This window comes from Pelobates fuscus, chromosome 12, assembly GCF_036172605.1.
Source record: "Pelobates fuscus isolate aPelFus1 chromosome 12, aPelFus1.pri, whole genome shotgun sequence".
Classification (NCBI taxonomy): Eukaryota; Metazoa; Chordata; class Amphibia; order Anura; family Pelobatidae; genus Pelobates; species Pelobates fuscus.
In genome coordinates, this window is record NC_086328.1 from 114,394,090 (window position 1) to 114,418,085 (window position 23,996).

General features: G+C 42.0%; 1 protein-coding gene across 6 annotated transcripts in view; it reads left to right on the top strand.

The window, feature by feature from the left end:
* Positions 1-505: 505 nt before the first annotated feature.
* The window catches only part of TP53I11 (tumor protein p53 inducible protein 11), a 41,971-nt gene continuing 18,480 nt past the window's right edge, over positions 506-23,996 (top strand). Inside the window, exon 1 of one of the 6 annotated variants that reach the window (XM_063438860.1) lies at positions 506-610. Coding sequence is in view for 1 of the 6 variants with exons in the window: in XM_063438859.1 (XP_063294929.1) it covers positions 5,601-5,609 (9 nt within the window). In the remaining 5 variants the exon portion in view is untranslated. Of the gene's footprint in view, positions 611-4,484; positions 4,752-5,498; positions 5,610-10,453; positions 10,547-11,294; positions 11,354-23,996 lie in introns of those variants that run through there. The other 5 variants (XM_063438864.1, XM_063438862.1, XM_063438859.1 and 2 more) reach the window with 5 other exon arrangements.

Sequence of the window (23,996 nt, forward strand, 5' to 3'; positions counted from 1 at the left end):
CTTAGGCAATGACCAACCTTTAGAGTAAAGTTTAGATAGCAATTCCCATCATCCCCACAAACTGCACTTACATTTTTTTTTTTTTTTAGAATGCAATGTCTGATGCTTTTAAAGACACGTTTTGTGCCCTATATTGAACTGCTTATCTCACAGGAACGTTCATCATTCACAATGACTGCAATTCCTATCAGCCAGGAAAACTGCAGTGGTTTTCAGAAGGGCACACGAGATGTTTTTGTAAATGTTTTGTGACCCTTATGGACTCTGCTCACCATGCACTACTCTCACACTTACAGCCAACCTTTACTGCAGATCTTTTGTGAGGACTATAAATCCCATTATCCTTTCCATGCTAGCACTCAGCAGTCGGTTGAGGCCCTTGTGATGCTGTTATGACCTGGTGGGGGTGCCCTGTGTACAGTTTGGGGTGAGATTCCAGTCCCCTGAGCTCAGTCCCAGGAAGCAGCCAGGTAGGGGGCGCTCTAGGCGGTGAAATACGGTAAGAAGCGCTGGGCGGTGCGCGCTGCTATGGTCATTACGGTAAGCTGGCAGTCGATATGTGACATCTGTGTGGACCCGGGCACAGCGAGCTGAGTGTGAGTGACCGCAGGTGAGTGAGAGCATGGAGGGGCCCCACTGCCCCCTCACCACGTGTTACTCAGTGCTGGGGGAAGGAGGGTTCAGTAGTCTTCAACTGTTTGTTATTTATGTTTTAACTCAAACATAAATAAACTCTGTGTTGTAAACTGCAGGTTTGAGGGTTCTGTATGTGTCTTCCTCCTTTCCTTCCCCCCTCCCTGGCTGCAGGTTTGGGGGTTCTCTCTCCCTCGCTGCAGGTTTCGGGGTAATGTCTGTTTCTGTCTTTCCCTAGCTGCAGGTTTGGGGGTACTGTCTGTAGGTTTGGGGGTTCTCAATCTCTCCCTCCAGGTTTGGGGGTACTGTCTGTCTGTCCCTGGCTGTAGGTTCTCTCTCCAGGTTTGGGGGTACTGTCTGTCTGTCCCTGGCTGTAGGTTTGGGGGTTCTGTCTATCTATCTCTCCCTGTGTGCAGATTTGGGGGTTCTGTTTGTCTTTCATCCCTGGCTGTATATTTGGGGTTCTGTGTGGGTCTCTCTCACTGGCTGGATGTTTTGGGGTTTGTTCCCTGCAAGTTTTGGGGTGCTCTTTGTCTCTGTTCTAGTTGCAGGTAGGTGCTACAGGTTTGTGGTGTCTCTGTCCCTGTTTGAGGATTTGTGTACTGTCTGGCTGTCTCCTTGGCTCAGTACCTAGCTGCAGGTTTAGGGGTTCTGATGATCTGTTCCTTGATGTAATAGCTGTTTTCTATCTATCACTAGCTAGATTCGGACACCGGTGTACTATCAAATTTCCCTACCCTCGTCTTTGTTTCTGCAGGCAGATTTTGGGGTTCTGCATATGTGTTTTTTTTTTTTATTTTATGTTATTCTCAGACAGAAAATCGTTGGAATTTTGATTTGCTTCTCTCTCTCTCTCTCTCTCTCCCCCCCCCCTCCCCTTTTTTGTGTATATTTTAGGATGTTACGGAGTGTACCCCATCTATTGTATTCAACTGTTGTGCTCTAGATTCAAATATTGATTATTTCCCCCCAGTGTGTGTGTGTGTGTGTGTGTGTATGTATATACATTCAACCGCTGATGGGATTTGATCCCCCTCCCAAAAGCCTTTTTATACCTGCCATCCCTTCCTAATAATGTACTACTCCCCATTTTAAGGTGTTCACTATTTCAGAATTGAAACATGCCTGTTCTATCACAATCATTATAATCTTTAGGTCCTTTCTCTTGTTCCTGTAGATTTTAATTTGCTGGATGGCTGTACCTCTGTGGCTCTCTCCTGTACCTAACCCTGTACATACATTCCTATAGATTACTGGTTTAGGACATGCTCAGAGATATCATTCTGAAGATTCCCTGCATCAGAGATTAGCAATAATATGAGCCAATTATAAATGTCAAACGCCTAGAATTGGAGCATTTGGTCCTAATGAGCTACTTTGTTGCTCCCCCAGGGATGCTATGAAATTCCATCCCAGAAGGGGGTGTGCAAAGCATGACTGTATAATCACATCCCATGAGATTCATATCCTGCTCTGTAGAATTAATATGATAAAGGGGATTTCATCCCAATAGTTGCTCATTGAGCTTGTTTACTGAAAATGATGTTTAACTCTTTCAGTGCAATTTTAACCCCTCTCCAACACTGAAAGGGTTGGACTACATAGCCTGTGGTTCCTGTGCTTCAAGTGATTAACCTGCCAACCACCAAGGGTTAACTAGTAAATAGAAACGTTAAATTAGTTTTTTTATTTTTCCTTTATGTCATAATAAGCTGAAGGCATTAACACTGGAAGGGTTAACTGAGGAACAAGTGGGTTAATATAGACTGTTCTGTTTAATCTTAATCCCTTTCTTGTGCAGGCTGACATTTTTTTCTAACAAGCTGTCTTGTCACTAAAAGGTACAGATCCAGCGGTGTGTTTTTTATTTTATTTTTTTTTCCTGGGGGAGGTGGAGATCATTAATTCATACTGGAGGCCAGCAAATTAAGTGTTGCCTTGCAGTATGCAGCATTCATGTGCTATGGGGAGGGGGGGGGGGGGGGGTACATGGTTCAGATTTTGCAGGAATTACATTAATTTATGAATGAAGGAGGATTGGCAGACAATTGCCTTGCTTAGTACTCTTTTGCTTCTTGTAGGATATGAATGCTAGATACAAAAAAAAAACTAGCACATTTTATTGTACTGCCCATTAGCTCGAAGAAATGAAGTATGTCCAGGAAACCTAGCTTATCTGACATCACTAGTTGGCACAGACTGTTTTAGTGCAACATGTAAGAAAGCTCTAACCTTGGAAACTGATTAGTAAATAGCAAGTTTTCCCTTATACCACAGAAGGTAAAACTGATCAAGAGTATCTCCGTATAGCTACAGTGTGGACTCTGATATCACTACCGTAATAGCTATCCTTGGCGCTGCTAATTGTTTTTGGACTACATTTCCCATGAAGTTCGACCACCTTTTCCGACATTAGCTCTCGTTTGGAACATGCACGTCTATAATATGAGAAATCCCTGGTAAATTTTGGAGGTTTTTTTTTTTTTCACGAAACCGCAGATTGCTAAAATTATGGTGAAATGTCACAGTAGATAAGCGTATCCAGCCCTGCTATCTTTATAACTTGTCTTAATTGTGTGTTTAACTACATGTGATGGGCAAAAGGCAAATCTTCCATCTGTTGTATTGTATTGCTCAAATCCCAGCCGAGAGGCTAAAACATTGTGGGAGCTGGGGTGATCTGCTTATTATATAGCTGAAGTGTTATCTAATGCTCTCTGCAGGTTGTCATTTGTGCTGCTTCTAAGCCTGATTAAGTATCAGGTAGTGATTGGATAGGGGGGTTAATAATTGTGCTGTGAAGATTGCTTTTTGATGGGAAGTGGCGCATTCTATAAGTAACGTGATGATTATGTACCTGGAATGTTTCTGCACGATATAGCAGTTGTAAGTGAAGTCTGGGAGCAATCTACCTCTCAAGCTATGATTTCTGAGTCTTACAACTGGTCATTTTAACTCTGAGCCAGCATTGACCCGTTTGAATTTTTTTCAGTGCTGGTAGACAGTATGTCGGTTGCTGCACCCTGACCCAGCACAGAATGGCTTAAATTATTCTGTTTCAATGTCTTTATCACAGAATTCTGCCAGAATCTGCAAATGTAAAGTTCTGATTTGCCGGATGTGAAAAGATCTTAGCCAAATAAAAAAACAAAAATATCAAGCACCACAGGCAGTATAGCAGAATATTTTTAAGTCTTTCGTCCTTTGCATTCTTCCCTCACCAGCACTGGTGATTGTCGCCCAGTCCCTGTTAAAGTCTGAGCACTCCCAAAAAGTAAGAAGGGTGTGTGAGTGATGGTTTGAGGTTTAGGGGGGCGTGCTTTAGACTGATTCCTCTGAGATGGTATGAATGAATTCTGGATAACTTTTATAAACCCTCTCCCTAAAGTCATGCCAGGTTTCAAAGACAGGCTTTATATATTATAAGTTGCTGTTCTTAACGTGTGTGTGTGTGTGTGTGTATATATATGTCCAGATTCTGGCACTCAACCCCAAGTGAAAAATGAAACAGATATTACCCGGTTGCCTCCAGGCCAATCAATATACCAGTTAAGACAGGAGCACTCGCTTGGATTTTCCAAAAGTGTATTAAATCATCTGCATAAATCTACATCAATATATATACATACATTTTTAGCATCTTTTGTATTTGTGGGCTTTCATACGATCGCTTTTAGTCCTATATTTACATCTGGAATTGGAATTTCAGTGTATTGCAGAATTCGCCCTTTCCGTCACACAAATGGTTACTTGTTCCTTGCCCAAGCATGTGACTTTTTCCCTTTTAAATTATCTTTCACTGTGTTATGACACCTCGAGCCATGGTTAATTCCTCTCTTCGTTCATCTGCCGTGTGAGTTGCAAGGAGGGCAACATGCAATTGCTTAAGAAATCGAAGTGGCTTTTGTGATTCTCTCCTGCTTTAAATGCTGTTCATTATTATGGATGCCTTACTGCGTGTGGCATGAAAAAAAAAAAAATAGATAACACCTGCTTGGAGCGAGTCAAAAGGAAGATCGGATACTGACGTATGTGAAAGCGTGCAAACAGCTACAAGCATTGTATCTGCCAACCCTGCTTAGTTCCTGACTGTATACTCTGCTCTCTGCATCTTCTCGGTGAGTTCAAACATACCATGTCCAGTAGTCTTGTCTTCTGTCCCCGAGTGCTTTGGCTACCTAGCCTTATATTGAAGAGAATTTATAGACTTTGCAAATAACAGGCAAAGTGTGGCAAAGAAAGGCAGGTTTTCAGTTGTGATCATCACATATGTGACTCCTTGCCAGTCTTGGGACGGGCAAGGGGGCCAATGTGTTGGGAGTTCTTTACAAGATCTGGGGGTGTATATTTTGGTTATCCCTGATTCAGACTTTTCGGGTTACATTTATTGAACTACAACAGTAGAAATTCTGCTAGTGGTCCTTTTTGACAGTACTGATGCTGGAGTGGCTAGAAAATTAAATTTGTTTTTACCCACCGACATACAACGTTGTTAAATAATAGGATTTGCTTCCTCTAAAAACACACTAAACTGTGCTTGGGAACTGAATTGATTTTATTGGTTAGTCATGGTTTCTGGAGATGATTCTCATCTTTACATTTTTTCTATTTATATATTTTAAAATCTGGAATGGTACATATTGTACATTTAAAGTGTGTCCACCTATAGAGCTAAATATAATCCGATTTGGCAGCTTTTTTTTCTTTCTATTCTGTTCTATAGCTCTGAATTGGCATTGATTCTGTGGATTAGACCGTTCCTGCTTTTGGCTCAACATTGCAAAGTCTTATTATATCCATCCAAACTTCTTACAGATTCTCTTAAGTATTGTATATCTTTGTGTTATACAGATACTGCCAAAATTGTATAAATCAACAATCTCTTCCCATTCATCATTCAAGCAATCTCGTCTTCTTTCTCGTGTGCTCATTACGTGATAGATGAAAGTCGTAGTGTGTAAGCCGTAATGGAACAGGTAAATGGGTAATAATGGTTTTGTAGAGGGCTAAGATCATTTTTGGAGTGGTCTCATTTTGTGGTTATTGCAGGTATACAGTGTGTATATAAGTGCAGTGTATGGGGGATGGAAATATTTTGATCGTTTTTGTTTTTTTGTTTTAATTTTTAAAGAGTTGGCTCATTCTACTCTAATCCCAACTGTAGATGTTGCAGCATTCGGAATGTCTTGGCTAATTGTTTCCAATTCTATCTCCAAAGTGGAGGTGGCCACTCCTACTACTTAAGACAGTGGCTGTGCATGCTGGGGGTGGTGTTGGTGAGCATACAGGAAAAAATAAGTGTGTTTGTGCTAAAAGGCAGATTCTTTGACTTTGCCATTTTCAGATCTTGAGCAAGTGCTCTGAAGTGAGCCTTTTGCAATTGCTGGCACCATTACTTGAGTTTGATTTTTAGCCCCGTGGAGAACTGCTATGATTATGTTGGAAATAGAGGCCGAACATCGGTTTATATTACCCTGTAAGCTCCCCTTTCCATGGCAGTTTATAGAACACTTCATTCGTTTACTGTTTCCACATCTTTTGCAATTAGCGAGAGGTTAAATGTTTGTAGGAAATGGTATACGTTCTTGGTATATCTTGTCTCTCCATTAAGTAAACATGCAGAATGAACTAGGTGCAAGGTGTTTGCAACTCGAGAACCACATATCTGTATTTTTCTCTTCGATTTTCAAGCCAGTCACTAAAGGACCAATTTAGCTAAATCTAATCTTCTGGACCCTGGATTGGTCTGTGGTTTAGCCATACATTAGCAAAAGTAATTTCTTGGAGCCTTGTTGGTGACTCGATTAGATAACTAATCTGGTCAGTCAGATTCTAGAACAAGATAGCTCAGCACTTTGTCTACTGGTGTTCCCAAGCCACCTTTCCCATCATTTTTAGCAGACCAAGAACTAGTAATAGTTATGCTGGAGTAATCAAGAAACTGCCGCAGGGCAGAGGTTGGGAAGAAAGTTCTATAAGTTTATACCTTGTGTGACATGGTCTAAAATGTCAGTTGGTGTAGCACTAATTGGGTTGGAGATCTTGACCCATCCAGTATCCACACAGATCTTATGAGAAGTGGCGTGTTCATATACTAAATATCAAAGGTCCCTGTAGATCTGTCTATCTCAAGTCTTGCTGTACTGTTAACTAACGCCACTATGTAATTAAGAGGATTGTTTTATTGAGTCACCTCTTAATAAGTCGGGATTTATATATTGACCTTCCAGATGCTTTATAGAGTGTCATTAAATCCTGCCCGGCTCATGATGCTGAAACTGTAATAGATCTCTATGAGCTTTATGTGGTTTCTCTGGTCTCCTGGATACAGAGACGGATCATAGTTTGGAAGTCATCTAATCATGTTTTGGAGTAACGCGTGGGCACTGCTTATTGTACAATGCTTGTTGATCTGTGATGGTTCGATGGCAATTAGACTTCCTAATGGGTTATATGCATTGTGGATTATTAAAATGGGCCATATACATATATTTTACTATAAAATTAAAAAAAAACTTTGTTTCTCCCAAGGTTTTAACTCCTTACAGACCAAGACCATTGCCTTTGCAGGATGGTCCTAAAGCTCTTGCGCCATCACAGGATATCCTGCAGATATGGAACCTGGGCATGTCATTTTGGTTTGGGGCAATAATGGCTAGTCTTGGCACACCAGGTGGTTTACAAATGCCTAGGCAACCTAAAAGCTTTCTGATCATTGTGGGAAACCCAGTGTGGTGGGATACCCTCTAGAAGAAGAGTTACTACCGCCTAGGTTGTCCCTTCCCAGTGTTTGTAGCTACAGAGTGGTTCTACCCTTCTGCGTAAAGTACCACTGTCTCACCCAAGCACTAGTTGAAACTTAATGAGGGTGAAGAAGAACTGCTTTATTAGGACAAAAAAACACAAATTTTATACACCGATCCCCAGCATGGGGTCTCCATTCAATGCAACACAAGTCCGCGCTCAGTTAAACGAATTATCTACCGGACACAGAAAGAAATACACAAAAAACCTGAAAACATATAGAATACAATGAAGCACCCCCACATGTCATACATCCCCGGAAAGTTCTCTCTGGAGCGCCCATTCTGTCCAAAAAGCACCAGGATGGGATATGGATAGCCCGAGTTAGGTGGAAGTCCAAAGTTCAATGGGAAACGGCTAGCCTCCGATCCGGCGCAGAACTCCAGAGTGCTGGATAGAGTTTCCCGGTAACCTCGAAGCATGGTGCTTTCTGTGAATACATGGAGCTCCCTCAAGTCCTAGGTGTCGTTCAGTGCCTTTCCTCCTCCTCTGTTAACCTTTCAAAAAGCACTTTGAGTGCCCAGGGATCTAAAGCAATCTATTTTAAAGTTGTAGCGGACCACGGGACCTCTGCTATCCGGTTTAGAGTTCTAGGGTGATTTTGCTTCGCTACCGGTCAGACGGACCACCGTCTCTGCATCCCTTCTGGCAGAAGTTCGATGGTTCTGGGCAGCCAGGAAGGGGAGCTAGGCTGGAGGGTTAGTCCAGAGCTCGACAAATCCCAGTTCGCCATGTCGACTAGAAATTGGGCCCTGGTGCCTGGGATTTGAAGCCCTTCAGCTAAAGAGGCAGGATGTGGGAACAATGGAGCTGGCCGGTCTCCCTGAGGAGAATGGAGGCGGCCGGCTAAGGGAGCGTGAAAGCGGCCGGCTGGGGGGGGACAGCGCTAAGGAAGCAGTAATCTTCCTGCAGCTCCTCTATACTCCCTCACGCTGTATAGTGATTCCGGGAGCCGGAATATGACATCATTCCAACCCAACACCACTACAGGGAGCAGAGAGGAGATGCAGGTAGATTACTGCTCCTTCGCACGCAGGACGAGCGAGCAGCCCCACTGGACTGAAAGATCCACTCGGCTCTCCCAAAGGTAGGGAGGCTGGATGGATTAAATTTAAAATGGAAAATGTAAACTTGTGTGTGTGTGTGTCTGTTTAGGTACCTGGACCCCTCTGATTATGAGAGGTGTTTCTACTCACCTTCCTTCCCACGCTGTGCCGGTTTTGCCGCAGCTTGTCTTGCCTTCATGGCTGAGATAATCTTTAAGATCTCCGCTAAACCAGTGTTTGCCTATAGAAAAGCATTGGGAGGATATTGCGCATGTTTTCTTTGGGTTACTTTCAGCACCTCCATGCAGAGCGTGGAGACGCTGAACAAAGGTGCTGCACACTGTGCAGCACTGACACAGGACTCTCTAGTGGCAGTCTGAGTGATTGTCACTAGAGGTGTTACTAGGAAACAATGTAAACACTGCCTCTTCTCTGAAAAGACATCGTTTACATTGAAAAGGCTACCGTGACAGGCTATAGGCATCAGAACAACTACATTAAGAATTGTATAATTCTAGTAAATTAAACTTTGCTAGTTTTTAAAGAAACTGGCTCCTAACTTTTTTTAGCTGGCTCCTGGATTCCAAACAAATTTGTCAAGTCCTGGGTTAGTTTATAATGATATACCGTAGTCTCTTTAGCAGAGGGCCGTGGAGTCCTGTATCCTGGTTTAGATGACTAGAGGGTCTGTCACGCTCAGTTTTCGCTCATCTGGCCACAGTTTGGGTATATATGATCTTAAAAGTATAGCGGGGCCTTTTAGTGGGGCTGGTACTTGAGAGGTTAAATTACAAGAATCTACAAGGTTTGTGCAGAAAATTCTGTCTTGCAATACTGTGCAGCATTTTGGTTCTTAACCAAAAACAGAGATTCTAGCGTTGGCTCCACAGTCTCTCTAAGGAGTTTTGTAGTGTGAATATAAACATGTATGCATTTAATCTGTGTGCACTGTCACGCTGTGGAACACAGGCTGCGATTGTTCACACTCTGCTCATTTCCTGGAAGTGCTGTTTTTTTATTTCTTACCACAGTCTGTTTGCGGACACGTTGACGGAAGGATGGGCTGACTCGTTTACAGTTGGCTGACTGGTGACCAAGTGTAACCTTGTCAAAATAGGATGTGGTGTGTGTGCGTGGTTTTAGGGTTTGTTTTTGTTTGTTTTGTTTTCAATGTATTTTTTTTTTTTTTTTATTCTGGTTATTTTTGTAAATAAGATGAACACGATTTTTAAATTCGCACTGGGTAACCTCTTGGCCGACAGCTGCTGTGGAGCACCATGGGAAATATACTGTACAACAGCTGGAGTGTAATAAAAAAAAAGTTGTCTGTTTTAGATCTATTAAATACGCATGTTTTCGTAAGGTTGTGTAAGAAATGTCAGAGAATGATGTAACCGTAATTACTTTGTTTATAATCTGTGTGTGAGTACTATTGAAGGCTTAACTTGGTGTTTAGTGGATAATTGGAGCTGCAACAATGATGCCTGGAGTAGTTTAATGTGGTGGGCTCCAAAATGCTATAGAACAGGGGTTCCCAAAAGGTACGGTAAATCCCAAGATGTTGTAGAACTACAACTCCTATGATGCCTTGCCTGCCTTTAGACTGCATTTAGAACGACAACGCATCTTGGAAGTTGTAGTTTTGGATCAGTTGGGAATCTACCTTTTTTGGGCACCCCTGCTGTAGAATATGTTAGTGAGATATATCCAGTGCCTGCTACAAAGCAATCCAACTGAGCAACATTACCTCATTGCACAGCGCTACAGAACATGTTGGTGTCTTGTAAACAATCTAGTGCTGACAAGAGCCAGGACAGCCTGTACAGAGCTGGCACAGCTTGTGCTAGGTGTTTGATGGCCTTGACGTTTCCCATTGCAGGATGAGCTGCAGTGGGTTAGAGAGGAATGTTTTTAGGGGGGAGGAAATTGGCTCTTCCCTGTGAGGCCATGAAATCTGGGAGGAGGCGTTCTGGCTGTTTTCTGTCCCAAAATAATATCCCTGTCTCTGTGAAGGAAATCCTGCCATATCAGTGCTTCATTCTACATAGAGGGTGGCTTCCAATGTAAGTGTCCTCTGAATGTGTAGTGTCTGTGGGGAACTGAGGAGAGGGCTGGCATCATCAGGGTCCTAGACCGTGTGCCAAAGAGCGTCTCAAGCATTCCTTGTATGGTGTGAATATTGACAGACAGATTACTTTATTAGTTCGGCTGGTATTTTATTTATTTAATTTTTTTTTTTTTTTAAATGGGGTTAGAATAGTGCGTGTTCCCTCTGATGACTATTTGTAAGCTGTATAGCACTGAAAGCGTTAACCGGTCTTTGTGACTTCCACATACTTTGGTTGGCATAGTAACAATATGGAATACTTTTACAAACTGCTGAGTGGGAGTGTTGTATTATTTAACTGTTTCGGCGCTGGACCCCTCACAAAATAAAAGTACTTACGTGGGACAGTACTCCTTCCCGTATAATAGTCCGTACTGGGAAAAGTGACACTTGGAAAGGAAGAGCGTATCCTGCCTACTCTGTACCTCCTCTGCCTCTTAGAATGCTTCGGGGGGGAAATGCTGATTTGGGTTTTTATTTGTTTCAGGAATAATTTCCTTCCTCTAGTCTCGCCGCCTTCTTCAGATTCCGTGACATTCAGATAACATCCGAATTCCCTTCTTGCTGCTTGGGAACAGTTTTCCCCAGATTTTTCACGAATCTGCATGAAAAGCTGCTAATAATATAGATTATTCGATCACCGTCCTCACGTAGATCTAAGTCCGTTGATCTGCAGAAAATTTAGCTCTGGGTTGTCTGTGGCAGAGCTTCCATTAGCTCTCCTGAGCTGAGCCCTGCACCGCCAGCGGCCGGAGAATTCCAGGTAAGAAGTCAAACTGTGAGCAAACTGCTAGACTACTTACATTGGGAGTCACCAGCTCACTTATGGCACCATAGCTACTACAGCGTACTGTAGCTGGTATAGTGCTTCGAATGTTCCTTTTAAGATTCTCGTACCTGTTGTTATGGTAACGGTGGCTAGTATAGTTGGGGCAATCATACTCGTGCTAGACCAATCTGCTACTAAGTTATTCCCCTGACTTTATTATTTTACATGAGTGTCTAAACACTGCCTGTGGCTTGAAGAAAGACCCTTGACTTGGAGCTGACCCTAGCAGGTGACTACTAATCTCCATCCAGCATCTGACCCAAAACTGGTACCCAAGTTGCCATTGAGAGTCCTGTCCTTTACCTCCACAAACGGGACAAATCAAAGTGGAACTTCCTGCAGTAAAATACACCAGGGAGGCTCAATTATTGTTCTTCTTCTGTTTGGATTTTTAAAAACCTTTTTTTTTTTTTAGAGATCTTTCTGTAGATATTTCTTCCCCCAACTCAAAAGAAAGAATTGGTTCCTCACTGATGGTGTAGCTCCGTTTTTCTATGCTACATTGCTATTCTGGATTTAGATACTGGGAGAAGGGGTTAACCATTCCATTTTAAGTTTCGGCTGAGAATGCAAGATATTTGTGGCTTGTAATATTTAGTCTGAATTCTGATCTGTGAGGAAGTGTCTGTGGACCATATGCCAGCATTGCTCCACAGCTGAAGGTCCAAACCACTGATTCCCTTCGCAGACTGGATCTGTCTGCGTCAATTCATGCAGGTTATAAGTAAAGAGCAATTCATGGCGCAAAGTTTCTAAAAGCCGAGCAGTCACCATGGAATATTCCTGCTACACCAATCCCCTTTTAGAGGTTTGCTCAAGAATGTATTTTTATACATAACGCTCAAAGTGCGCTGTTGAAAGGTTTTTAGTGTAATTCGTTACACCTTTCTGGCGACTGGGGGGGTTAATATCTATTGTAGTTAGAAAAAAAACAATTTTATTTCATGCAGACACAAATGATTGTTGATTTAAGTCAATTAGAAGAACTGATATGATGGTGGTATTTACACTTAATGGCGCAGTGCGAGAGGCCGTGTGTAATTGACAAATGTGTGTAATTTCATTATATTCTCCCTCCCCTCCCCTCCATCTTGCTCTGTAACCACAACACCTGCCGCGATATATAAATAGAGACAAATAATTACCATCTCCTGTTAAAATTCAGTTTTCAATGCAATTTCCTGTGTCATTGCGCAGGAATGCATTCTGGCATACTCAACGGATTATGCAACATTGTAATGGGATTCTGAAGAATCTAAATATCATCGATGTGAGCAGCATGTGCTATCTCTTCATATATAATTTGCAATATATTGTGTGCACATATACATGTATATTGAGCAGGATAAGACTGGTGATCTGGTACGATAGTGATGGCTAAAGTCTACTCCTTGTTTTAAAAGACTGTGTTTAACTAGATGGCCCCTAGGCCTTCAAGGCATATAAGAATTGTGGAATAGATCTGCCCGATGGCCACACAAATAGTCATATACATGGGACAGATGACAGTAAAATAGTGATCCATTTCAAATGAAAACACCATTACATCTATAGCACTCCATAGTGGTTACTTGGCATCCCCCGCACTCCATGTTCGTAGTCAAACTATCTAGTAAACGGATTGACCGCTCACTTTGGGAGGGCACTTCTCTCACCATAACCACTGCAGCACTCTGTAGTGGTTAAGGTGCTTGGAGTGTTTTTTTTTGTTTGTTTTTTTTAAGCTATATTTTGAATGGCTGTTAATGATTCCAGCAAATCACAACACAGAATTTAAATTGTCAGTAACCAGAGACTGCAGAGACTAGAAAACACTAGTGGACACCCCTTATTATTATTTAAAAAAAAAAAAATATATATATATATATATATATATAATATTTATTTCAGTTGCAGTAACGTATTCTATGGTTGATCTATAAAACGGTTTACTGATTGCGTTATTCTATATAAAGTAAACTAACCCTCTGCTGAACAATTAATGTCTTTCCTTAATGTGGCTTGGGAATTACATTTTTGAAAAAATCTTTTAATTTTTGTATAAACAAAGATTTAATTGGTCTCAGTCTCCCTAATGCTTCTTAAAGAACTTCACAAACATATTTCTAAAAGTTTCCTCGTAGATTGTCTAGTTGAACACGCGCCGGCTGCCCCTTCGTTAACAAATTCTCTTTGCTACATACGTGTGTGAATACATCCTTCTCAATTGTTTACATAAAATAGAATGTTGACAGAAAGAGGCAAGAAGACACCATTGAATGTGATTTAAGCACAGTTTATACCCCAAATATAATTCCTCTTTTTAACACCTGGCTCCAACTGCAGCTGTGAAAGTCATTCAGTTGTCTTTGGCACCCACTTAAAAGAAAACACCCTCAGTAAACCTAAGTGAATTTGCATTGAGCTGTACACCAGCAGGTGCGCTATTGAATAATCCTGCTCAATAAATGTTTATTAAATGGTAATTTTGGTTTTGTGAACTGTTACGCTCATGCTATTTTAATCTTGGTTTTTCGGACTGCAGTTGATGATGACTCTTCAGTTGGTCAAACTGCATCTCCCATGATGCTCAGGACCTCCTTTTCCTAACCAAACACACACTGAAGTCAATGTATTTTTAGGGGATCAGTGGGGGATGGTGTGTTGGCATTTTGATGCCGGCTCGTTTTCGCTTTGCACAGAGCTATTTTGGTAATTCCAATATCAATCAAAGCCCAGCTGCACAAATTAAACGAACAAATAACATTTGACGACGCTGGCATTATGAGAATGATTTTTTTTTTTTTTCTTTTTTTGGCTTAAAGAATATCTTCAATGCTAATTCAACTCTATGAAAGGAGGGTTGTTCTTCAGACAAGTGAACGCAAGGCTGTATGCAGCACACTCTTCTATAATTTCTGACCCTCATATTTCTTTACTCCCTCTATGATACAACCACTCCCAGGGCCGGCCTTAGGCATTTTGACGCCCTGTGCGAAAAATCTTCACAGCGCCCCCCCCTCCCCCCCGTCATCCATGTATGCTGTAATGTTTGTGTTGTCTGTGTATGTGATAGTAGGTGTGATGACTGTGTGTGATATGTATGCTATGTGTGATATTTGTAATGGGTGTATTAACAGTGTGTGATATGCGTGTATTGGTTGTATGTGACACACACACACACACACACAGAGTCAGACGGCCATACACACACACAGGAAGACATCCACACACACACACAGGCAGACAGTCATACACACACACACACAGACACACAAAGGCAGACAGTCAGTCATACACACAGACACAGACAGTAATACACACAGACACACACAGAGGCAGACAGTAATACACACAGACAAACACGCAGACAGTCATAAACACAGACACACAGAGGCAGACAGCCATACACACAGACACACAGAGGCAGACAGCCATACACACAGAGGCAGACAGCCATACACACAGAGGCAGACAGCCATACACACAGAGGCAGACAGCCATACACACAGAGGCAGACAGCCATACACACAGAGGCAGTCATACACACAATCACACACACAGAGGTAGACAGTCATACACACAGAGGCAGACAGTCATACACACAGACACACACACAGAGGCAGACAGTAATACACACAGACACACACACACAGAGGCAGACAGTAATACACACAGACACACACACACAGTGGCAGACAGTCAGATACACACACACACACACACACAGGCAGACAGTCTCACACACACAGACACACACAGGCAGACAGTCAGTCATACACACAGACACAGACAGTAATACACACAGACACACACAGAGGCAGACAGTAATACACACAGACACACACAGAGGCAGACAGTCATACACACACACACAGACACACACAGGCAGACAGTCATACACAGACACACACACACAGGCACAGTCATACACAGACACACACAGGCAGACAGTCATACACAGACACACACACAGAGGCAGACAGTCATACACACACAGACAGTAATAAACACAGGCAAAGAGTCACACTCACCTGACAATCCCACAGTTACCTGTGGAGTTCATTGTGGAGGCAGTGCAGCTCCTGGTGACTGTTTGGTGGGGAAGTAGGGACTCCTTCCTGCTTCCCCTGCAGCAGTTTTCCGGCGCTTTTAGCTCCGCCCCCGCCGCACGGTAAGCTCCGCCCCCGCTGCAAATTTAAAAAAAAAAAAAAAAAAAATGTTTTTTTTTTTTTTTTAAATCCACGGCGCCCCCTGCTCCATGGCGCCCTGTGCGGCCGCACAGCTCGCACACCCTTAAGGCCGGCCCTGACCACTCCTCCCCCTCCCGATCTCTTTGAAATACATTCAGATGTATCCTTGTTCTTTACCATGTTGTATCAATTAGTTAGCCTAGTGTATGTATTGTGTTTTATTTTTATTATATATATATATATATATATATATATATATATTTTTTTTTTTTTTAACTCCTCAAATTCCATGTATTCCGTGAGCAATAAAGGCCTCATCGCATCCTTGCAGTGGATAAGCTCCATGGCACTAAATGGGTCAAACATAGTACGATTGTGGGGGATTATTCTCCAAACTAGGAATTGCTCATTTTTGTCTAAAATAGCAGAGTTGGTAAAATTACCTTAAAGCTGTAATTTCTTTCCCCCATTTCCAGCAGTTGTCATTTTAGTAAATATACCCTTATATCTCTTGAGTTAACCATTTGCGTACCATGAGTCTGACTTACCAGAAGCAACCGGCATTGATTATTATTTATAAAGCACCAACAAGTTCCGTGGCGCTGTACAATGGGTCGACTAACAGACGGGCATTTGTAACCAGATGAGTTGGGGACACACAGGAACAGATGGATTGAGGGCCCTGCTCAATGAGTTTACATATATCAGAGGTGAGCGCTACAGGCCATTGCTCTTTGCCCCCAGTTTCAATCTTTCTACGTATTGCCTGTCCTACTCTGCTGTCTTCTCCCCCTCCCAAACTCTCTCTGCCCGCCATCACTTCCTCTTATGAATATGTTCTTTATATCAGTCGGTACTTTGCTGTCACGCGGATGGTTCTTCGCCTCGCTTGGCGCATAGTCTGCAGTAACTCATTGCAGAAGCTGAAAAGCCTCACTGTAATATTTTCTCTTTTTATGCTCTGTTACTTGACTGACTAACCCATTGCATGGATAATTCGCCTCTGCTCGACCTGAGAATTCTAATAGTTTCTGTGAGATATGGATTTACGACCTTTGTCCTCCAGCTGTTGGGCTACATTTGTCATAATTCTCTGATGCCAAGCAGTTGAACAACTCGTGTTTTTAACTTTTCCTCTTATAAACCTTCTGATTTTTAAATAATTTGTGTACAGTGTATTTTAAAAAGAGAGCTCTGGGAGGTCTTCCTGCTGAGTCAGTTAAACCTTGGAAGTATAGAATTTATAATCTCGTAGATTAGCCTCATATTTTTTTAGCTCCAACATATTCTGTAGAACTGCACATTTTTATAATTGGGATTCATATATTGGCACGTAATTGGCAAAGAAAAATTGTCAGCCCGGTGAGCAGTGCCTTGCTCAAACAAACTTACAATCATTTTGGGTAAAGTAGGTAACGGCCTGTTTCTTCCAGCGGCTAAAGACTTGATAATTGGCTAATAACAGGCAGAAGACACATGGAAACTGGCGTATCCTTAATATATTGTAGTGTGGTCCATCATACTCACTGAATACGGCGACTGTTGATTAATTGCATAGAAAAAGTGACAATGATTGGCCCTTGCTGAGATCTCTCTCTAATCATGGGATAATGGAACCAGATTGTGCACCATCCTAGGAAAGTGGTTATGGTGTTTGCAGTGCCCTTTTAACAAAGCATGGGAAGGTCCTGTCTCCATTCCATGGTGTTGGCATCGCACTTGGTTTAAAACCAAATAGTAAATACAATATAGATCGTGGGGGGGGGGGGGGGGGGGGGTGGGAGGGGGCTGTTTTCCTCTAGATCATCCTGAAAATCTTGTAAACTTCTGATGGTATATTTAATTTTTTTTATTAAATACTTTATATAGCATTCCGGGGGGGGGGGGGGGGGGGGGTGATGGATCCCCGTCCGCCCACCGTCTGGTAATAAATAATTCAAAAACCTCCTGTAAGTCTATTCTGTCCTGTCTTTGTGTACCGCCATTAAGGTCTCCAAGGGCCTACCATTGGTTTGATGGTGATTGAGACGCCGGCGACGATCTAATGAAGCTACAGGAGATATTATGCAGAGCTGGAAAAGCAGAGGAGGGGCTGGTAAAAAAGCAATTAAAGACTTTAATTAAGAGACAGCTTTTTTTTTTTTGTACCTTTTTTTTTTTTTTTTTCATCTCCTGGTGGCGCCTTGCCGTTTCTGTCTGACTCTCGCTGAACTTCTGTTAACGCTGATGGACATGCCACCTACGCTTCTTTAATATCCCAACGATGGGATAACAGATTCTTGGAGGAGGTAATTCATTAACTCCTTCAATCGCTGCACTAAAAGGAGTTACATTTTATTTCTTTGCTCTCTGTTTTGTTGCCCATCACAATAACTGGATTCTTTTCAGAATAGCTAGCAGCCCAGAGACAAATCCTAAAAATGGGTAAATCATTGCACAGCAAGCAGCGTATAAATCTTAATGAAATCTTAACCTAATCGGTCATGGATAATGTTATCTGCTCAGGCGAGGGCTTCGATGGAGCGGTCTAGGATGTATTTGTGCCATTGGAATAATGCATCTATGGGGCTTAGTTGATGTATTATAATGTATGATCTTCATTAAAGCAGATGCTAACCCTAATTATTTATTTTTAAAAATAAAATTTAAGTATTTTCAAAAAACCCGAAAAATATTAATTACTATAAATACTCATTAACACTTTGCTGAAAGGCTAACTCCAACCAAAAGGTGTGCGACTAGTGTGTCGCTTCCAATCATCCCTAGCCACCCAAAAAACATAGAAACATAGAATGTGACGGCAGATAAGAACCATTCGGCCCATCTAGTCTGCCCAATTTCCTAAATACTTTCATTAGTCCCTGGCCTTATCCTTATAGTTAGGATAGCCTTATGCCTATCCCTCGCATACTTAAACTCCTTCACTGGAATAACCTCTACCACTTCAGCTGGAAGGCTATTCCTTGCATCCACTACCCTCTCAGTAAAGTAATACTTCCTGGTATTATTTTTTTGTCCCTCTAATTTAAGACTATGTCCTCTTGTTGTGGTAGTTTTTCTTCTTTTAAATATAGTCTCCTCCTCCTCCTCCTTTACTGTGTTGATTCCCTTTATGTATTTAAATGTTTCCATCATATCCCCCCTGTCTCATCTTTCCTCCAAGCTATACATGTTAAGATCCTTTAACCTTTCCTGGTAAGTTTTATCCTGCAATCCATGAACCAGTTTAGTAGCCCTTCTCTGAACTCTAAGGTATCAATATCCTTCTGGAGATACGGTCTCCAGTACTGCGTACGATACTCCAAGTGAGGTCTCACCAGTGTTCTGTACAATGGCATGAGCACTTCCCTCTTTGTACTGCTAATACCTCTCCCTATACAACCAAGCATTCTGCTAGCATCTCCTGCTGCTCTATTACATTGTCTGCCTACCTTTAAAGGACCACTCTAGTGCCAGGAAAACATACTTGTTTTCCTGGCACTAGAGTGCCCTGAGGGTGCCCCCACCCTCAGGGACCCCCTCCCGCATGGCTCTGGAAAGGGGAAAAGGGGTAAAACTTACCTTTTTCCAGCACTGGGCGGGGAGCTCTCCTCCTCCGATCCTCCTCTTCTCCTCCCCGTCGGCTGAATGCGCACGCGCGGCAAGAGCTGCTCGCGCATTCAGCCGGTCACATAGGAAAGCATTCATAATGCTTTCCTATGGACGCTTGCGTGCTCTCACTGTGATTTTCACAGTGAGAATCAGGCAAGCGCCTCTAGCGGCTGTCAATGAGACAGCCACTAGAGGAAATAGGGGAAGGCTTAACCCATTCACAAACATAGCAGTTTCTCTGAAACTGCTATGTTTATGAAAAAATGGGTTAACCCTAGAAGGACCTGGCACCCAGACCACTTCATTAAGCTGAAGTGGTCTGGGTGCCTAGAGTGGTCCTTTAAGTCATCTGAAATAATTACCCCTAAGTCCCTTTCCTCAGATGTTGAGGTTAGGGCTCTATCAAATATGCTGTACTCTTCCCTTGGGTTTTTACGTCAAAGATGCATTATCTTGCACTTATCCACATTAAATGTCAGTTGCCCCATCTCTGACCATTTTTCTAGTTTACCTAAATAATTTGCCATTTGGCTTATCCCTCCTGGAACATCAACCCTGTTACATATCTTAGTATCATCAGCAAAAATACATACCTAACCATCAAGACCTTCTGCAATACCACTAATAAAAACATTAAAGAGAATGGGTCCAAGTACAGATCCCTGAGGTATCCCACTGGTGACAAGCCCATGCTTTGAATATACTCCATTGACTACAACCCTCTGTTGCCTGTCACTCACCCACTGCCTTACCCATTCAACAATATTGGAATCCAAACTTAAAGATTGCAGTTTATTGATAAGTCTTCTGCAACAGTGTAAAAAGCCTTACTGAAATCTAGGTAAGCAATGTCTACTGCACCACCCTGACCTATTATTTTAGTTACCTAATAAAAAAAAATCAATAAGATTAGTTTGGCATGATCTCCCTGAAGTAAACCCATGTTGTCTCTGATCTTGAAATCCATGTGTTTTTAGATGTTCAACAATCCTATCCTTTAACATGGTTTCCATCACTTTCCCCACTACTGAAGTAAGGCTTACTGGCCTATAGTTGCCCGACTCCTCCATATTACCTTTCTTGTGAATGGGCACAACATTCGTTAACTTCCAATCTTCTGGGACTACTCCTGTTATCAATGATTGGTTAAATAAATCTGTTAATGGTTTTGTTAGTACACCACTAAGCTCTTATTTTAAAAAAAAAAAAAAAAAAAAAAAGGGAAAAGAATAAAGCTAAAAGTCACTTCCACTGCAGGTCAGGTACCCCAGGCAGTACGTTCTTCCTCCAGACACGTCACACACTCTCTCACTGAAGGGGAAGGTATGTTGTGGAGGACTTGGGTGGCATGTTGGCGTGGTGTTCTACCATTGGTTGCCTGTTGTGCTTGCTGTGTGCACTGACATCAGATGTCCAGTATGCACAGAATTGACATTAGCCAGCCCAAAAATCTTATTCCGGGCTGGCTAATGACTCCCTAATGGTGTTGAAGGTGGTGGATTAACACCTCCAGCAGCAGTATATTTGCAGCGTATCGCACTGAAACACGGCTCATACAGACCCCAAGCACCATGACCACTGCAAACACTCCCCTAAATGGTAATTATGTGTTTTTAATTTGATCTTGCCAGCAGAATGTATTTGTTACATTGATATACCTACTTGATAAAGGATCTCATCGAACACTTTTGTGTGCCTCAAACCTTTAACTTTGAGTACCACTGTGAGGGTTAAAGTTATGATCCGTTACTGTGTGTTCAACACTACAGGGCAGACTTGTTGTGCCCACCCCAGGGCAGTTACATACCGGCGAATGATGGGCAGACACTTGGATATTTATTAAACTGGCTTAGACATAACTGCTCTGATTCTTAAAGGCTCCCACTGCCAGCATGCTCCGACGCCTTGCCAAACCCTGGCATCTTGCATTCACAATGAGGGAGGGGGTAACCGAGGCACCCAGCCTAATTATTCCCTTTACTGGGAATGTAATCCTCCTGAGCTCACAATGCTTGGAAGCAGCGGGAAGCCTCATTAGTCTCCCATTGTCCCGGTTTCTGGGCACGCATACCACGTGTGCTTTGCAATTTATGCCACACATGCACAAATCAATATGTTTTAAATCAATAATTGTGTGTAAAGCAATGAATGTAGATGTACACAAGCCATAAAGAGTTGTCTCTGCATTAACGCCAGCAAGCCGTGAATTGCATGGAATGTCAAGAGCTTCTTAAATACTGATCATAGATCTATGGGATTGCAAACTCTTGGGACAAGAAGCCTCCGTTTCCATCTGCACAAGTTCTAATAGTGCCCTAATAGTAGAGGTTTGGTTTATGTTGGCGTTTTTATAAATCTTTTGCATAATGACTGAAAAGAAAGTATAAGATTTACAACTGAGGTCCAGAATATAATTCCCAAATTTTTTTTTTTGAGAAACTGAAAGTGGAGTGTTCCTTATTCTATTAAAGGGACACTACAGTCACCTGAACAACTTTAGCTTAATGAAGCAGTTTTGGTGTATAGAACATGCCCCTGCAGCCTCACTGCTCAATCCTCTGCCATTTAGGAGTTAAATCACTTTGTTTATGAACCCTAGTCACACCTCCCTGCATGTGACTTGCACAGCCTTCCATAAACACTTCCTGTAAAGAGAGCCCTATTTAGGCTTTCTTTATTGCAAGTTCTGTTTAATTAAGATTTTCTTATCCCCTGCTATGTTAATAGCTTGCTAGACCCTGCAAGAGCCTCCTGTATGTGATTAAAGTTCAATTTAGAGATTGAGATACAATTATTTAAGGTAAATTACATCTGTTTGAAAGTGAAACCAGTTTGTTTTTTTCATGCAGGCTCTGTCAATCATAGCCAGGGGAGGTGTGGCTAGGGCTGCATAAACAGAAACAAAGTGATTTAACTCCTAAATGACAGTGAATTGAGCAGTGAAATTGCAGGGGAATGATCTATACACTAAAACTGCTTTATTTAGCTAAAGTAATTTAGGTGACTATAGTGTTCCTTTAAGACCAGGGATCCTCGGGCTACCTTCATGTTCTTTAGAACACACAGTCCCATTGATGGATGGTTTCCTCATGCATTGCACATGTAGACTTGTTCATACAAGGATAGGTGACTAAAACAGGTTGCGTTTTTGTTTTGTGTAAGAAACAGCTCTAAAACATACTGGGAAACTGGATTGACCCATCCAGAGATTTTACAGGCAAATACAGAAAGAAATATGGGGTGGGGATCTTGCAATGTACATTACTACTTGAGCTTCTTGTATTATTTATTATTTATTTATTACTGGTATTTATAAAGCGCCAACAGATTCCGCAGCGCTGTACAATTAGTGGAGAACATACAATATACAGACAAATACAAAAGGTAGCACGGGCCCTGCCCGTAAGCTGACATCTTGCCATTTAAGCTCTTTTATACAAAGTGCATAGGTAGCCCGTGAGCTTACAATCTAAAGGATACTGTGGGGATTTGAGACAAGAGGTAGCAGGGGGAGTTTGGAAGTGTTGGCTAAATAAGGAAACAAAGAGTTGCAGATATTAGTAGAATATAGAGGGAATGAAGAGGTAAGTGAGTGATAATTTTAAACCGCTGGAGGAGCCTGCTATAAATTTAGGGGGAAGCTGGGTGGGTTGAGCCGAGTGAAATTGTAGAGGCTTGCAGTAGGGATGGTGTGTAGGAGTACTGTAGGTACATGCTGCCCTACAAGGGTATACAAGAGAATTGCATTACCCCTGGGTAGTAGCTCTGATAAATGGTCCTCCAGGTTTTATCTTCCTTTTTGTTCTGGTTAAACTTACAGTATATCTTAGTGATGTATTTAAATGAGGTGTTCTTTGTATTCTGTTCTTGGCAATCTCTGTAGAAAGAATTCGCCTTGTGGATAATGACTTGCTAAAACTTTTAATAAACAAACTGCAAAATGTAAAACAAACAGTGAAAAAAAAAATGCCCTATGGGAAATACCATATCAGACAACGTTTCTCATTTTGCATAGTGTTATATTAGCCTGACGTCACTGACCAGGTCTAAATGCTACAAAATTGGCCATCTGAGCTTGCTGCATGTCTTGTACAGAGGTAACCTGCTTTGTATTTGTATTTCCGAGGATGCCGATGTGGGTGGCATTATGGGAATGATGTAGACACTGTAACTTCTTAATCACACTGATGTGTTTTTAGTGTCTACAGCCTCCTGGTGCTGTCCTTCCATTCAGCATTAAATCGTTTTTTATCTTTTAACACTAGTCTCCAGCAGCCCACCCCCTCCAGGCTGTTCAGGCTAATATGGAAGTGTTCGCTTGAGGAGCAATGGGTGGCTGTGATTGGCTGAGAGTGTCATCTGACTGCTTTCTGCCTATCACATTGCTGGTATGAATTTGTATGGCTAGAAGGAAGTATAATCTCTGCCTTAGCCACATCTCCACTAGGGGCTGGAGCTGTGGGAAGCCAGAGCTTCTCATGAAGTGTTATACTGCTTGAAAATGGTTTAACAGCGACTGGAAGGACCGTGCCAAGGGACTGCAGGCACTATAACCAATTCCATAAAATTAAATGGTAAACGTGCCTACAGTATCCCTTTTAAAACACTTTCGAGGCATTCTGGGTGGGAGCTAGATAGCAAAAGCTATAAGTATGTTCTCTGTGTGTGTTTTTAAATTTCCTTTTTGTTTTTGTTTAATAAAGACGTCATTCTGTTAGGAGTAGGATGTCTTCCCGTGTTCTGCCTGGAATAAAAGATTTGTGACTTGACTCCATTGTATATAATATACATTCCGGCTTTATGAGCTCTGTTCC